Source organism: Chamaea fasciata, unplaced genomic scaffold, assembly GCF_029207755.1.
Source record: "Chamaea fasciata isolate MVZ Bird 193981 ecotype frontalis unplaced genomic scaffold, bChaFas1.0.hap1 SCAF_3, whole genome shotgun sequence".
NCBI classification, from domain to species: Eukaryota; Metazoa; Chordata; class Aves; order Passeriformes; family Sylviidae; genus Chamaea; species Chamaea fasciata.
In genome coordinates, this window is record NW_027094088.1 from 85,173,168 (window position 1) to 85,191,583 (window position 18,416).

Here is an 18,416-nt window from a genome sequence, read left to right on the forward strand (position 1 = left end):
GGCAGAGGTGGAGAGAGAACTGCAGATTTTATGTTTAAGTAGCAGTGTTGAACTGGTGAGCTCCAGGAAGGTGCAGTTCAGAACTGCTGCAAATCTTCCAACACTCTCATTCTCACCCTTGTTCACAAAGGCAATTACAGAAAGAATCAATTCCTCCATACCTCCTTCTTTAATTCTGCCTCCAACAGGAGAAGCAAATAGTACTGCCTAGCCTTACACTTTACGTACACAGCCATTTCACACTCGCAGGATCAGAGCGGTTTGGGTTGGAAGGGACTTCTGAAGATGATTTGGTTCAACCTCCCCTGCAGCAAACAGGAACATTGACAACTGGATCAGGTTGCTCAGAGCCCTATCCAACCCATTCATTAATGTCTCCAGGGATAGGGCATCTACAGCCTCTCTGAGAAACCTTTTCCAGTGTTCACCATTTCCATTGTAAAGAATTTCCTGCTTACACCTAATCTCAATCTACCCTCTGCAATATCTTTTATAAAATTCTACCACTAAGAAGTTCTCACCAGAAGCACCCAAAAAAAGTCCATAAAATATCTTTAGTACCCAGCACAAAATCTTTGTTGTTTTCTCCTTGCTGCAAAGCAAATGGAAAAGTGAGAGGTTTCAAAATATGCCCAGCAAATTCAAACTATTCTACAGCAATGAATGAACTTAATTCTCATGCTGGACCAACCTACCAGGAATGCATTTTTATTTAAGCCGAGAGACTTGTCTTGTGCCTTCCCTCTGACCACTGCTTTAGTGGCATGAGAGACCGTGTATTTTTGAAGTCAGAGACACCTCTACAATTTCAAAGATTTTACTTAGAAACTAAATGGCAACAATGTAGGCAATACAAGATGCAATCACAATGAGATGCTCCACAAGTAGGCCATGGTTATTATTCTGGAGGTTAAATAGGTCAAGGATAGAAAAGATCATTTACATCTGAATTAGGGTTTACGAACTAAAGTTCTTACCAGCTCCCTTTTTGTCCTTGCAAACACTCTTCCTCAGTTTGCAATTATTAGGAAGATAGATACAACTGGCACAAAAATGGTAACTAACATCTGTGCCTTAGTGGGTACAGAAACATGAAATCAGTGAGTGTTCTAAATACTGCGTATTTGTGCAACTTCACTTCCTGCTAAAATTACATTAATTCACCATCTGGAAGGAACATCATTTAGAACTATATGAGCATTTAAGTACCCACTTTGGATTAAATTTGTGGTTGTTGTAAATACCCCTGATTTAGCTTTGATTTGTTCTTTATTAAGCTTGCCAAATATGTAATAGTTAAATCAGAAGTAGTTTTGCTGTTTGAACTTAAAAAATGTAATAGGCAGATGGATTCAAAAACCAAGCCAAAAAATTGCTTTCTTTTTACAATCTGCATATTTATGACATTGCTCTAATATTGTCTCCATTTGCTACATTTTACTTTCAACCTCCTTCTGAAAGACTGCATGAAACACAACCAATCCATATTCTTAAAGCCATTTTAGGGATTTTTCAGGTATGCAGACTGTATGGATTTGGTTCAAAATCAATACTAGCAAATCAGCAGTGGAACAATAGTTACGAGTTTAGGAATTAGCTCTTAGGCTGTATGTTTACAGAAGACAGAAGATAAGGCTAAAAAAAAATCTGCGACTCACAGATGGTGACATATATCTCTGTCTCTACTGAATAGAAAATGCAACTGCAGATGAAAGATACTGAGCCTGAGCCATGCACTTTCAAACTATGAACCTTATTTTTTCCTAATTGATGTGTTTAAAGTTTTAATAGTGTTTCTGCAAGAGCACCTCAGTGAGGTGTGCAGTCTGACAGCTACTGCAGAGATGATGACCACAGCAATTGACCTCAAATAAAAAAGACAAGGGGAAACTGCATGTTTTACAAGAAACCTCACAGTGTTTGAAGGATTTTTAAGGACTCAGTGTTATAGACCCATTAGAAGTATTTCTGGTTTGCCTACGCATTATATGTGCATTTAAAAATATAAACTTGATAAGTTCCAGACATAGTGAAGGCTTGCAAAAAACACATCTGGGAATGCACCATGCCTATTCTTCCCTGCAGTCACCCTTTTGAAGCTGCTGAGAGGTTTAGCTGCTGGCTCACTGTCTCTGAAATGCCATAAGAAGTAAGAATTCCTGTGCCAAGTCAAATCTGTAACCCCTTTTAGAACAGTACAGTAGGGTATCTGTCTCTGGCAGAGACCAGAACAGGATGCCTCATTAAAATAAATGTGGTTATCTAAACAGATACAATTTGGATGATTTTAGACCAAGCCTTAAGTCAGAAAAGCTCATTTTCTGCAATGTTTCAGGAGAACAAGGTCAGCTTTGAAAACAAACAAATTTCTATTTATCTAAGGAGCCTGTTACCAGATTTGCTAGAAATTCAAGAACAGATTAAAAATTCCAGCAGCTCTTATAAAAGAGAGTAAATTAATTGGGTATTGAATTCTCTCCCAGTCTAATTCTAGATTTTTGCGACCAGTATAATCCTATACATTCATGAGTTCATAAAAAGTCTTCAGCTGAAACATTTTCTCCTCTAAAAGGACTACAGCTTTGTCTTTTTACAGGTTTTGATAAACTTACATAATGGTTCCTCTATGGAAACCAAAATGTAAAGTATTAGAATATGTATGTACAAGGCAAATTCAAAGCTAACAAGATAACAATACGAGAAATAGCAGAAATGAGAAATGTTCTAAGTACACATGTAAAATAAGACTGATAACTCTAATACAAGTTTCAACCAACAGAGAAATTACTGGGACAAGTATATCACAAATGTCAGTAAGGGTGTGAATTGGGGTCAATGAGGGAAAGATTAAATTAGAGCCAGTGTTTTTGTTTGGAGGGGACGACAATGGTATTTCTTCTGGTGGAATGAATGAAAAATTGGTGTACCACCAGCTGACACCAGGTACTCTTCTCAATTAAAAATTGCAAAGATCAGCTGGATCCCAACCAGAAGACTCTAGCAGCTCCTTGCAGGAGCCAGTAGTTGCCTACTGGAATTGCACCTATTTGTACAGCATAAACTTTTGCGCACACGCGGCAATGGATAATGCAGTCAGACTGCAATAATATTTTCAGGAAAACAGGTTTTCAACTCTAAAAGATACCTTTTGGGGAAAATGTAATTTGTTATTTGCAACTCCATGGCCTATATTAGAGTAACCTGGTTCAATGTCACACCAGGTTAAATCTCCTAGAGGAATACATATTATCTTATGTACTGGAAACACAGTACACAGCCCAACTCTCTAACCAACAATGTGCAACCACATTATTATAGATCAGATCAGTTATCTGATCAGTAACAAAGCTTGGATATACTCTAACCACTAAGAACAGTACTACATTTTCTTCACAGAGCAGCCTTAAAACATAAGTTAACCACAGCTTCAAAGTGAGTTGTACAATGCCAACCTGGATATGCTGGGATAACTTTTCTAATTTAGCAAAGTGTTCATAGCTCCAAACAATATATTTTTTCAGTTTATGTCTCAGGTGCTTTTAAATACTGTCACAGCTCTTTTCTCATTAATGAAATTCCAAAACTTCAAACCGGTATATTACTAGAATTTACTGGACCCTAAATTAAATCTGCTATCTCCTAATACTTTTGTTCCTAACAGAATTCTTAGACTCCATAAAAAAAAAAATTTCATTACCAATTTCACTTTTTCAAGCAACAGGATTATTCCCTTCCTATTCAGGTATTTCCTTGCAATGCTAATACTAAGAGAGTTCAATATTAGACAGACAGGCCATGAGGGTGTGAAAGTAAACAACTATTGCTATTTTATCTATATGCAGGATCCCTTTAAAAATGATCACATTTCTAATTTCCTTTTCCTATCAAAATAAAAAGGTTTAATATGTTTTCCATCTTTCCATTAAAAACCTGGGATTCTTTTATTGCTTACTGAATTTAAGATGTCCATCCTTTGACATCAGGTATGTAAAGAATAAAGTTTTATGTAGGAAAGTTTTAGAAAAGTCACTTATGGGATTACCTCCTCCAGCGAGAGAAATAAAAATAACTAATTAAACACTTGGTTTAATATATATGCTAGATATTAATTTCAGATTTGTTTTACTTTTTTCTTTCCCACTTACAAGGAAGACACTCTTCCTCTACCAGCTGTGCATGACACATGCTGACAGATACAATAAAACTTGAGGTTTTGACTTAATTTTTCTGAAAGATTTAACTTTTGTCAGAAAATAGTAATTAGCAGCGTCCCATGGCATTAATTCCTACCTGCACCAGTGATCAAGAAAACATGACTCAAAATGAGTCCAAAAGTTTCGGTGATAAAGATTTACTTTTCACTTCAGATCAACAGGCAGACATATGGATATAACAGAGAACGTATTCCACAGGTAGTTTCATGGATATTTATATTGCAAATTTGTCCATATTCCACACAGGCTATGAGCGGTTTTATCACTTTTTTTCCGATAGTGTGTCCATGAAGTTCCATTTGTTACAGTGATACAAATGACAGCATTATTACAGAACCACAGAATCATTAAGCTTGGAAAAGACTTCCAAGATCATTGAGTCCACCCTTTCACTGATAACCACCTTGTCAACTAGACCAGACAAATCATAACTCTTCAGTTACAAAAGCAGACAGATCTCACACCCAACTGTAAAACAAAATATCAAAAAGAAAAAAGGTGAAGGGCAACAACATGTTAAAAAAATTACAGAATCTTAGTGGCAGCAATGTGGCACCAAAGTTTAATGTCAAGTGACTAAAAGAGTCTCAATGGATGAAGGAGATACTATTCAAGCAAACTGGCTGCTCATCCTAGAAAAGCAAATATCTGCTTAGAGACATGGACATGTACTTCTAGAGGACAATATTAGTAATATATTAAGCTATTTATAACTACTACTTAAGAAACTAAAAACAATGGTAACCACATTAGTAGTATTTATAGCAAGCATTCATGTTGTCAGATGGATTTTGAATAACGTCCCAGGCTGGGACACGGCATTGTAGTTCTTGGCTCAGATTAATGGAGAGATAAACTGGGAGATGTGCAGAACAGTTAGATATATTCACAGTTCTCGCCTTGAAACCTGCTTCTCAATGAGATTAGCTGAGCCAGTTAGCACAACAAGTGCAAGAAGAGGAAATTAAAACTTTCTAGGTATATCATCACTACAGCCTAGTCTCCAAACCAGGTCTGGCTTCCCCTCTGTCAAGCTACTTCTTTCTAGCAAGAACTTTCTGTACAGCTAAGAAAAAACAACTTAGCAACAGCATGCAAAAGTTTTCTGTGACACCTACTTTTCTGATTTTGATTAAAATACATTCAAATATGTTTCTACCATTTGTTCAAGATGAAATGTTCAGTCATCATCTTCAAGTTCTTGTGAGGATGGAAACCCTCACTCCCTCAGGCAGAGACAACACCTGCCAGAAGGCAAAGCCACAAGCTTTAAGTGTTTTCAGGCTGTTTTTATACAGCACTGCAGATTACACCAATGTAAGTAGATTAACTTGATTATTGCAGAAATATCAGATGTTACATTTCTGCTTGCAGAACAAGTTAGAGAGACACTGATAATAACCAAGTCAACGATACACAGTTCTGTAAATTTAATTACTGATATGTCCATGCAGAGTGATAACTGAGTTCAAAGCATTTTATGTAATTGTTGTTAAAAAGGAATTATGTGTGAATTCAAAAAATACGTTATACTGCCATATGAAGTTTTACTTCTGTTTTAATGTTTTAATGACAGTTCCTATAATAATAATATTCTACCATTTACTGACACATTGCAACAGTTCAGTAAATATTTAAAAATATAAATGTTCAGTATTTTTCACTTTCACAGTGCCACTATGTTAAATATGTCCTAGAGTTAATCAGATACTTGGTATACCTTACTCTTCCTAAAAGGTTGATGGAACAAGATCTCATGTAGTAAAGAAGATCATGTAAGACCAACACAGAAATGTCACCAGAGCTATTGAAAGAAACACAGATGTGTTTTTTCCATGCTGTCAGCATGTATGTATGCATGAGAGAAGTATACGGTTCACCTTTACAGACAGACAGGCTACAAGAGAATACCTCTTCAAATACCTAAATTTAGTTTCAGCTTAGTACACAGTGTATGTTTTCACATGAAGGACATCCACTATGACTTAAAATTAGCCTGATATATGCGGCATTAAATTATAATTACCTGAAACAGGAAAAAAAAAAATTATGGTAATAGTGTGCATAGAAAGCCAGATGATGTAAAAGGTGTCATAATTTTGTAGCCAGTGTTACTGCATTTTCATGGCCTCAGCTAGACTGCCATAGTATTTTTGAGTTAAATGCTGACCGTTTTATTCTTTTGGAAAAGGTGCTTTAAAAAGTATTGCTGAATGTTTTACCCAAGTCCTGTTTCTGGATTCTAGTCCTAATGTCAGTCATTCCCATCTGGGAGATGCTTTCTGCCTTCAACAGCAATGCTTTGGAACTGGAGAGCCAAGAGTATCCAGCATCAAAACCTAAAGCCAGGGAAACCCCCATCAAGGTCAAGAGGGAGAAGGACAGGAAGAGGGTATAAAGAAAACAGCTTGACTTGCCTGACTTTATTACTGTGGCTTCTTAAATCTTGTTATTTTGAAATCATGCTGTTGTCTATTTTAGTATTTCATTTAAAACAACCAACTGGTTTTTTGTCCTCTCATCTTGGTTTCACATACACAAAAATAAATAAAAATTTTAAAATAGGCAAAAGTAGGGTTTACTTCAGAGTCATACCTATAGTGTAGGCTCAGTTTCAAACTTGAATTTGAACTTAGCCATCAGGATTATCCAGTATTTTTAGACACAGATTTATGCTACCTTAAATATGATTCAGTCCAATTAATTATACAGGCAGTGAAATCTGGCAGTGAAAAAAACAAAAGTTTTGATTCTATCACAAGAGATGCATGTAATAGTCAAGTCAGTGACACACCCAGCAATGGCTAACAGCCTGTGTATTTTCTCATTCAGAAACCAAGGCTACCAAACCACAGCTTTACCCTACCTCCAAAAATACTTTCTTCTCCAGAAGACTATCTAACAAGGAATGATTCTCATCTGTACTATGTTTAATTCCCATGGTTGTTTCAATTTATCTCATGAGTAACGAGCAGAAACATCACAGAACCTACCAGATCCTTACCCACAGCTCTCCTTACAAGAAGCCCTAAGAACCCCTATGTCACATGAATGCATCTCTTCTTCCCCTGCTGTCTTGTGGATGTTAAATCTCCAGGCATACACAATTTCCAAACCCATCACTCTTCTTAAATAAAGTCTGAATTACATTTCTTAATCATCCACCCAGAAGTTTGTAACTTGACTGTTTCATTATCGTTCCATTTACCTCTGTTCCAGGAAGGCCTTCTAGTCCTGGTTCTCCCTTATCTCCTTTTTCACCCTAAAAGAATTAATATTTATATTATTATATATACTCATGGCAAACACTAACCCATGATCCTTTTTAACAGGAAAAATATTTTATCATTCTGGTCTGTTCTACATGAACATTGCTGGATGCACAAGAAAAACTCTTTCTTACATTCCAACAGAAATTCTTTCCAAATGAATGCCCCTGAAAAATGTCTAGCACTCTGGTAGGTAAAGTTCTCTGTACTTCAAATTGTCATTGAACATCCACAAAGACTCACCAAAAAAGAACATTCTTGTTTCTTGCTGTGTTTCAAGAACATGGTCATGAAGCACAAATTTACACCAAGGAACAGTTTTGGTTTTGAAAATCCTAATCTTAATATTTCATTAATCTTTTTTCATTCTGAGATTCAGTTTTGTTATCAGATGCTTAAAGTAAGCGCTTACTTACAAAGTCCTCAGTATTATTATTTTCCTTTGACCCATACTGGTATATGGTTCACTATTTGCATTTGAAAAATGGAAACAACTTTTGTTCTGAAAGTTTTCTTACAAGTATGAACATGAACATTATTAATCAGAAGAAAATAAAATGGTGGGAAGGTTCCTTCGGAACTGACTATAGCTGGTTCCTGAGTTTGCTCATGAAACACTGACTACAGAACATGATAATCTTTGTAGAATACATGAAAGAATTCAGTGCCATATTAACTCCAACAACCATGCTATTCTAATTAAGACATATTTCATCAAAGTGGATAAAATATACCTGCTAAAGAAGCATAATTTAAGAGAAAATACCATCCAGAAGCAACAAGCGTAAAGAGCTCTATAATTGCATCTCTGTCCCTCAAATGAAGTTTGTCAAATCAAAAAAAGCAATCATAAAGTAACACAATTTTGATAGAATTACGAGGATTAGAGTCCAAGCTCTTCATATAAACCAAAGAAAACAAAGAGCTCTTCACTGAATTTCCATTATCTCCAGGGGAATATATTTGTCTGAGCAGAACCTATTCATTATATCAGCATCATCTTCATAATTCTGTTAGATAAATGGCATTGAACTGAGATCACTCAGCTAACTCCATTTGTGACACAGCCCTGATTCAGAGTTATTTCTCCCGTGGCAATGACAGAGGGCATTTCAACTAATAATCAGTTTTGCAAAATGAGTTTGTATGAGCTTTGTCAAACAACTGAAGCCTACTAACAATTTAGCAGCTGCAAACTGTGAATTTAATAATACCACTCCCAAGATGGCTTTCCTGGTTCATTTTTTTCCATTTCAATACATCTTGTTGATAAGAAACTTAAGGCTACCCACTATCTTGAATCTTGCTGTTAAGGTTTTCTCTCAAGCATTCCCTTTTTCATTGGTCAAAAAAAAAACCCCACCAGATAAATCTGTGCATTTACTGCAAAGTTCAAATGACACCAAAGAGTTATAGGAATTTAACACTTACTATTTTAGTATGTTTAAACTATAGAGTCCTCTTTGTTCTATGGATTAATACATTGGTTGAGATAGTAATTTTCTTTCACTGTCAGTTTAAAAAGAACCCAGTTGAAATCCCAGGCGTACTGTTCTTTTTAAATAGCTCACTTAAACTTTTAGAACTGCAAAAATGACATTTTACTTTTCATCAGTGTGACATACTGAACATTTAATACTGCTTTCAAGGTATTTCAACTAGTATCAGTTACACTGCTACAATCTTGCAACAGTTATAAAGTTACATACATATATTTGACATAATATCTCCTTATCTGAATATATTTCTAGAAGATTTACCAATCATTCCAATTAATGGAGCTGTTTTTTTTCTTCTATGGCCTGTGTATCTGCTTTCACACTTTAAGAAAAATGATGCAAATATGTACAGATTTTCTTCAGAAGTATCAGCACCCTGTAAACACCTTGATGCATAGATGAAAACCTAAGGTAAAAGTATCTTGTTATGATTTGTAATGGAACATCTACATTGCCATAAAAAGCTAAACAGAGAGCCTAACTAAAAGATTCCTGTCCCCTCACCCTCCCTTATCATTTGCCTTGCTGTGAGATGAGCAGTACGTGTCGGTGAACGTTCTTTTTCCTCTCCAGCAGGCAGACGGTGACTTCCAAATGCCGCCAGGCAGCCCTAGACACAGACAAGTGTGGCTGCTGAATGTAGGAGAGAAAGAAACCCCCCCATTCCTTATGATTTACACAATATTTGGATTTAAGATGTTCCTCAGTTTTTTTGACAAAATGATAAAAAGCACCACCTATTAATTGAGCCTTGGACCTCTGCAGAGCCCCTGGCTTTCTGCCAGGTGTGAGACTTTGCTATGAACATATTCCGATTTTTTAATGGAGTACACAATTGGTACTTGCCAAGCCTGTCATATGGAACGTCCGTGTTCTCTGCGAAGCCAGAATTCAAACCAAACAGAGGTCCAATTTTTACAATTTATTCTCACAAGGACTGAGCCAAGTCATGCTCATTTGTCTGCATGAAGCACACTATACTGCATAATTAACAGCTTCAAATCTAGCCAATTTGCAGAGTCGCTGAAGCCACTCTGCAGTGCAGAGGAGGCTGTTAATAATCAACATTGTGGGTTGGTGGCAATGTACCTTATAGATTAACAAAAAGAGAGAAAAATGCATTAATGTCACTTTATATGAAGTGCCGCTGCCTGCTTATACTACATTCAGATGAGAAAATTAAAGACTATTGCAAAAACAGGATGACAAAACTCTGAAAGCGTTAAGTCTTTTTTATTAGTTAACTAAAACTAACCCGATGTAGCACTGAATTATTTGTATTTCTTTGGGTGAGTTCTGCATTCCATTACCCTGATGGAACAAGCTGATGGGGTTGCTCCAGAAAAACTGCTGGGAGGGATTCAGTCTGCTGTGTGTAATAATGGATGCACTGAATTCAGTGATAGCATCCTGTAATTAGGGCCAGGGGTGCATCCACAGCCTCGGCAAGATGAGAATACCAGCCTCCTACTCACTTGACCACTTTAAGATTGCCCCATTTTCCTTGCACACTATCTCCCCCGTGCAAGAATGGCAAAGTAATATATTTCGAAATGCAATACATTAAAGACCTAAAAATTGAACTAAAAAGATGAAGATTTTTCTGCAACACCACCCTGATAATGATACAAATCAGGAATTCCTGGTATTAGTTTTTGGAAGAATTTTAAAGTGCCATTGTTAACACTTGCTGAATTACTCTCCTAAGTACACAAGCTATATAAAACCACTAAGTCAGTGTGGACGCCTTATAATTTTTAACCTCTGAAACTCCATGATTATAGCTACATATCTTTAAGACAGTTATGACTTGCTGTTTTTCTAATACTTTTTTCCTATTATGTTACAGCTCTGTCTCAGCAGAATGCTCTACATGAATTTTATTGTGTTGTGACCAGTTCTCCATAGCTTCTTTAAAGCTGATCTCAGCTCATAATAATGCTTATTGATTTTTCTTGCATAAGTTATAAATTTAAAAAATCTACAACTTCAGTTAATAAAAACCCAACCTTTGTTTCTTTCTGATTTTCTGATAGATGTCTGAAGAGCTGGAGTTTTGAAGAGCTCCATCCCAATAATATTTTTACTTCCCAACCTGTAAATCTTCCATAGAATATGGGATAACATGCTTTAGGAAAATGGATATACACAAGGTGAAGCACCTCAGGACTGCTGAGAGACATTTAAAAGGAGTGGAAAGCAAGGCAAAACTAATGATTTTGTCTCAGTTCAGACTGGGAGGTACTATGCAAGGAAACAAGAGTGACACACAAAGCTCATTTCCAAACAGGCTGTAACCCTGTAGAACATAAGAGTTTTTCCTAAGCAGGGTCAGAAAGAGACAGTATATTACATCGCAGAAATACACTTCTATTATAGAAAACAAAAGTCAACAGGGATGATCAGGAAGGACGTCATCTCAAAACCTGTGACTTCCCAAGTCATTACATTTAGGTTACTCAGACAAAGGAATAAATCACAAAATTTTATGGAGAACAGACAGTTCAGTAGATACATTTATCAAGAAACAATGACCAAAAATCTGCTCATTCCAAACTGTGCCTTTGCTGTATTGTGAAAGAGTCCTGAACAAGTGTTGTGCCTGAACATACTGGATATTATGTCAGGAGAAACATCTTTCCTTCCTGCTTTTTTTACATAGACTGAGCAATACTGAAAATATTCACAGGGGCTAATTACTGCTTGGTGCCACACGCCACATTCCTAAGCAAGCTCTAAGCATTTGTAACCAGAGAGGCCATATAAAGGCAAATTACCACCCCAACTAAAGGCAAAACCTTAAGCAAAGAACAATCTGAATCTAGGCCAGCCTAAGACTCCAAAGTTGCATCAATGAACTGCCTCATTCTGTCATCAGGACTAAGGCAGCCATTCATTTTTACTCTTTGTAGAAAAAACTTATATTGTAAAATTATTTGGATCAATTAGAACCACAACCAAAAAAAAAAAAACCAAAACAAACCAACCCCAGAAAACCCCAACCCAAACCCCAAGTCCAATAAAACTTTCAGTGTAGTGCTTTCCAAATGGAGAAATCCAATGCACAAACAAGAATAACCCCTGTAGCACTACTACAGAAAAGGATCTGGGTATTGTCATGGATCACATAGCGCACAGAAATCTGTAACACAAAGACATTTTTAAAAGGCTAAACTCCATTCTCCATTTGTCAAATGCAAGCTGAAAAAAACCTCCAATTATTCTAGATTACTTGCCACAGGTGAGAGCAGTGAAAAATAACAGTTCATTCAGGGCATCATATTTTTCTGCTCTTCTCCAAACTAGAAAGTGTGAAAAAAATTAGGAGGAAAGAATGAACATAGAATATGCTGATGGATCTCAAACATGGGAAAAAAAATGCTATAAATGGGACATCAAGGTTTCCATACTGATAATACAAATAACAGATTTTATTTGTAGCCAAATGGGGCATGGAGGGTGGAATTTGTATTGAAAAGGAGGAGAAGTACTGTAATGATCTAAAATTAGGATGAATTTGTCTTAACTGTAGATTTTGCTTGAGAATGCTCTAAGCAGACTTGATAATACTCCATTGTATGTGTGTCTTCCTGTGGGCGAGGCAGATATAACCTGAACACTATTTCAGGATAACATTTCCTCCCAACTGCTCCTGGGTCCTGCTATGATCGCCCTCTCTTGAAAAATGTGCCAAAGTCACCTGTCAAAATAGTTTTAGTTTTTCTTAGGATGATGTCCTTGCTGAGTAAAGATTACAGTGCTTGCAGGTATCTGTCTTAAGGAGTCAAAACTCTCTCACTTAACAAAGTCTTCTTTTTTCATGAAGGTGTTGAAAGACAGACAAACATTATTACAAACGCTAACAATGTACAGAATAACAATACGACCGAGATGTTTCCTCTGTCCATGTGCCATTATTTCTAAGGACAATGAATGAATAATGAGTTCATAGATACAGAAGAGCAAAATGGAAATGAAACCAAATAACAGGGGCAAAACAGGAGTACACTGATAAATATATTCTGAAGAGCTAGCAACCTCTTTAGATTGTAGGACTGTATCCACATTCATTCAAATAGCTTAGGCATACATTCCTTTCTCATACATTCTTTTTGAAAGTTCAACTTTCCCATCGCAGCATCCACAAGCACCGATTTCTAAAACAGTCTATTATTTCCATGGCACCCTGACAGGTAAAACAGTGTCTTCAGTCACAGCCTTTTTGAAAAAATTTATAACATAGCCTACAGAACTATGATTGAGAACTACGCCTTAAATAATGTCCAATTCTATTATTTTACATCTAGAAAATGCCACAGCAAGGCTACCAGCAATGCCTGATTGAAAACACAAGTGAAAAGTCCTATGATCTCTTAATGTGTTCCTTACTGAGTCTCATCTTGGTTATTATCTTCAGTGTAATCCTATCCTGTGGAAATCTAAGAGATTGCCTAAAATTCCCTAGTGATGACCAGAGCCAGAGATCATTAATGAAATGAATACTAAAAGGGATTAAGATGTGCTGTGGTAAGTGGAAAAGATAAGATACACAGAACGTTTTTTCATCTAAGAGACTTGTTAAGGTAAAAGAAACATAAAGACACAACCTCATCCTTCTGGGTGACATATATTAGCCAGCACAAGAAGAAAAAATACTGAGATTTTGGCTTACTCTTGCTTGCTACAGTGTATGCAAATCTAATCACAATCTCAAATTTAGTTTATTTCTCAATAATAAATGTCCCAACATAAATAATTCATATCCTAATCATGCTTAAGACGCTCACAGTGGCTTCTCTTTCTGTCACACAAAATTTAGACTTTGTGTTTTGCACAATTTGTTTTGTATGCTATCCTGCCATGGCTCATGCTGTCAACAACCGTTTAATTTTGTTTTTCTTTTCCTTTAAAACTTTCAATGTCAAGGAGAAAAATACTATCAAAATCAACAATCAAAACTCCACTCTTTAGGGTAATCATTTGATCATCTATTCCCAGACCTAACTTTAAAGAAAAATTCTTAACCCAACATAAAAATTTTACTCACAGAAATAAGAAAAATAGTACAATCTAAAGCATGAGCTATCTGAAAGCAGAGTTTCAGTCTCCTAGATAATATGTATTCTTAACATTCACTTGAATATATTAATACCCTCTTCAGAAAGTATCATCAGTCAAGCAAAATGTGTTTATAAGGAAGAGTCACTATGCTTTTTCATGGTGATCACCATTTTCAAATCCTACTTGGTATTTCTGTGCAAAGGCTTTAGTGGATGCAAACAGCTGTTTAACATAACTCCCCAGAAAGCCCCAATTTTAAAAACTCAAAAAAACATCATTCTGAATAATAATGGATACTCTATTCTTTACTCACTCAATTTGGCTGAGTTCTACTATAAATTCTACACATAGAATACCATTCCAGTTTAAAAATTGGTGTACTGCATATAATTTATTGTGCTATACCTTTCCTCATAATCCAAAAACAAAAGGTTTTCCAAAGTATAAAGACTCCTGAATTCAGTCAGACAACTCAGACATGCATCTTTCCATGCAGAGGCCATACAGGGAACACTCATGGTCCAGTTTTCCTCTCCTTCTACAGTGTCTCTGGCTAATCTCATCTGCAAATATAAAATCAACAATCATTTCTGTGAGTCATCAGTTACATCCAGACTTGACTCCTCGCCAAGAGCATGTCTTAACTTTCCAGTACCTCATATTTAATCTATGTTTGAATTGTTTTAAATATTTCTTTCAACATTTTTAACTTGAGAAAGCTTCCTCTTTTTGTCACTGCAAAAAACACTGATTCTGTTAGTCAGCAAGAACTGGAATTATCTTGGAGTGAGTCTCTGAGATACAGTCCACATCCAGACCGTAGAAAAAGTGTTTTTCATCCCTCTACACAGCTTCTACTTTGATCCAGGCTATTTTCACAAGTACTCCCTCATCCTGTTCTCACCTACCCATTAGGATTGTCATAGTTAAAACTCTGGTCATCATTTATCTTCTCCTTTGAAGGTTCTCATGCACACACACTTAAAAACCAGGACATTACCAGGACATCTAAGTGTAAAAACTCAGTGCACAGCTTGGCACTACTAGGCTTACACAAGGTCATGCCATTTATTTCCACACAAAAACCACTCCCTTCAATCCAATTTTCCTCTAGTGTTATGAATACAAAATCTGCACAATAGATGTAGCATCATTTTTTGAATTATTTATTTTTTAATTAGCCAATCATGTCTGGTTGTTCTCCAAGTATCCATCTTCTGTCTTAATTCTTACATTTTAATTATAATAACCCTTGGATTAAATAAATAGTCCACCCTGTCTTTGTACATTGCCTAACACAAGGGAATCATAATATGTCTCAACTTGCACAAACCCCAGAGCTATTCCTAAGTTTTGTTCTTACACTGCTCAAGAGCAAAACTACTAACTGAATTTGGCTCTATGCTTCCCCTCGCTGATCTTCCCAGTAATTTTGCACTTAAGTATCTTGTGTATCTATCAATAGATTAAAACCTCAAAAGAAAAATCTGTCTCATTTACTGAGCAGATTATTTTTCATTTTCTTAAGTAAATACTAGAAATGGATTTGACTTGCAGCTATAATTGTTTAAAATTCTATCTGCCATTTAGTGGGGAGGTTTCTGTTTATACCGGGTTGGTGTTAGTGTTGAATGAAGATTTTTCCGTAGGAGGAATAAACTAGTTTCTTTTCAGGGCTTGTCTCCTAAGGCAACCAAAAGCCAATCTGTTCTTGACATCAGCTGACAAATAGTATTGCTTTCACAGAACGTAGTATTTTTTAGACACACATGCTTTCATAGCTTTTGCTATTGTTATTTATACTCTAAAAGATGTTCTGCAGATGGCTAAAGCCACGTCAAGTGTTTGCCCAAGCTGATGGACTGCTATGTCTTTTCTGCCAAAGGCTGCACTTCTAGCTTTATTTCTGTCACATGACAGCCAGAATAATAGCCTTCTCTGTAGCTATGACTATTAACCATGCTCATCAGGCCCACACAGACAGCAATAACAGTTATCTCTATTTTCTTAGACTACAATAAGTTTATTAAGGTCATAGAAATGCATATTTTATACCAGGAAACTGATGTTTTAATAAAGCTCATACAAACCCTGGTACAGTTTAAAGATGTGGTATGTCCAGTCTCCTAATGGATATTTATCTGAGGTGGAGACTTGATCTGTGTTCAAAATATACCCACCTTGCTCAGTCAGACCTCACTAAGGCCAGCTCAAAATATAATTAGAAAAGTAGGAAATTTCTGCCTTTTGCACAAAACTTAGCAAGTAGAGATTTAATTCAGATAGTTTTCTCCCCTTTTGAGAGGATCAAAATTAAAAGCTCCCACTTTCCTGGCTACTGTCCATACAATCAGCCCATATAGATTCTATGGGTACCATCCATAGAAACAATTACATTTCTCTTCTAGCTAAATCACCGTGCAGTGATGAGTGAAAAATCAGTGGGTATAGAATAAATTGGTGGGACAATATTCTGCAGCCTTCTGAATGGGAGGAATTACCTTTAGAAAGGTCATCCTGGGAAATCTGGACAGTATCTACTGGCCAGCTACCAAAACGAGGAGTTTAACATATTGCTAGCCTTCAGTAAGTACATAAAACTTAAAAGGGCAACCAGGATAAAGCCTTTTTCTTTATCTGTGCACCTCACCATACCAGGAAGATCAGTGATATGCTCCCTGTAGACATCTAAGATGACTCAGTCTTCACCTAAATTTCACCTACAGTCACAGAAACTCTCAGCAGCGGTTGCAAAATAGATGCTTTTCAAATCCAGCTTCTTTGACTTCTTAAATTAAAATTTAACAATACACAAAGAGGATAAATGCATATATTGCAAAAAGTAGCATCATAAAGCTGCTGACTGGGTTAGCTACATTAGCACATCCTTCTGCACAATTTGCCATTCTTGAACTTCTGTGCTTTCTAACAGCCTTAATACTCTTGACTTCCATGTCATGTTATGTCAGGTCTTCTTCAAAGTATTTTTTATTTAAGTCCATATGAGCATAAAGTGAAGCACAAAAAAGATGATTTATGGAGAAAATGGGACAGCGTACTAGATGTTAATGCTGTGTTTTGTTGGAATTATTCCAGACCTACACTGGAGTAGTTCTAATCTGGTTTCATGAATTCAAGAGCCATTAGAAATTGTAGCACCTTAGGCTTGTTCCCAAAGTACATCCTGCAGTGTAGCTTCATCCAAAAAAAAATCATACTGCTCTTCTCCAACCCCAAAAGTAATCTGTATAGGTCTGCAGCACCTTTTAGTCACTTAAATATGCCTATTCTTCTGAATTGCATTGGTTGATGAAGAATAGCCACATACCAGTCTGGAGAAACAGAATGGGACATAAACCCAGTAAAAAGAGGCACTTTTTTGGTCTAAACAGTTCCCTGACTTGTTTATTTTACTAGGAATCAAACTAACAGTTGCAATAGCAGTGCACAGGGACACTGGGGATAGGAAGAAGCAAATGGAAAGGAGGAGACTGGGAGGAAGACCAGTTTTATCACTGACAGTATTACATTAATAAACATCAACTACTGCTAAGTGGAGGAAAAAAAAAAGTGGTCTGGAACTTAAATATACTTACAGATGGATATTGCTGACTTTTCGGTAGTAACTCCACATCTGTCTTTGCAGGTTGTAGAAAGATTCCCCTGCTCATATGCACACACTGATTTCTATTTTTAGTATATTAATGAAAACAATTCTGTCATCTCCTCATCTACAGTGAGCAACGTCTGTAACCATTTTGTTGTTTCTTCTTTCATCAAATTGTTCATAAATTCTAATCCTTTTCCTCATTGAAAACAACTCTCACTCAAAATTGCAAAAGCTCACATACAGAGCCCATTGACTTAAACTTCTTTAAGAAAAAGAGGATAGACTTATATTATATAAAAGAAAGGAATTGTTTGCTGTCAGGGTAGTGAGGGACTGGAACAGGTTGCCCAGAGAAGTTGCCCAATCCCTGCAAGTGTTCAAGCCCAGTTTGAATGGGGCTTTGAGCAGCCTGGTATAGTAGAAGGTGTCCCTGCCCGTGGCAGGAGGACTGGAACTAATTGAGTTTTAAGGCTCCTTCCAAATCAAACCATTCCATGATACTGTGATTTCATCTACAAATTTATATCCTTGCATTCATGCCTATTTTATAAATAGTAAACAAAAGAATTTTTAAAGAGGTGTCAAAGTATGAGGCTAAACTATAGGAACTACAAAGCTCCTTAAGCATATATGCAATTTATGCTAAATGTCAGTTTCAAATATTGCGGCATCAATACGGTTTATTAGATTATCCTATTGCTTCTTCTCATTAGACACCTGTCAGTTCAGTCTTTTTCATAAAGAATAACTCTCTGCAACAGTT

At 36.3% G+C, this 18,416-nt stretch overlaps 1 protein-coding gene across 2 annotated transcripts in view; it reads right to left on the minus strand.

Annotated features, from left to right (window-relative positions):
• Positions 1–18,416, minus strand: part of COL19A1 (collagen type XIX alpha 1 chain) — a 178,359-nt gene that overhangs the window by 83,953 nt on the left and 75,990 nt on the right. For both annotated transcript variants that reach the window (XM_066179717.1, XM_066179718.1), the window contains exon 12: positions 7,423–7,476. In XM_066179717.1, coding sequence (XP_066035814.1) covers positions 7,423–7,476 — 54 coding nt within the window. The remainder of the gene's footprint in view (positions 1–7,422; positions 7,477–18,416) is intronic.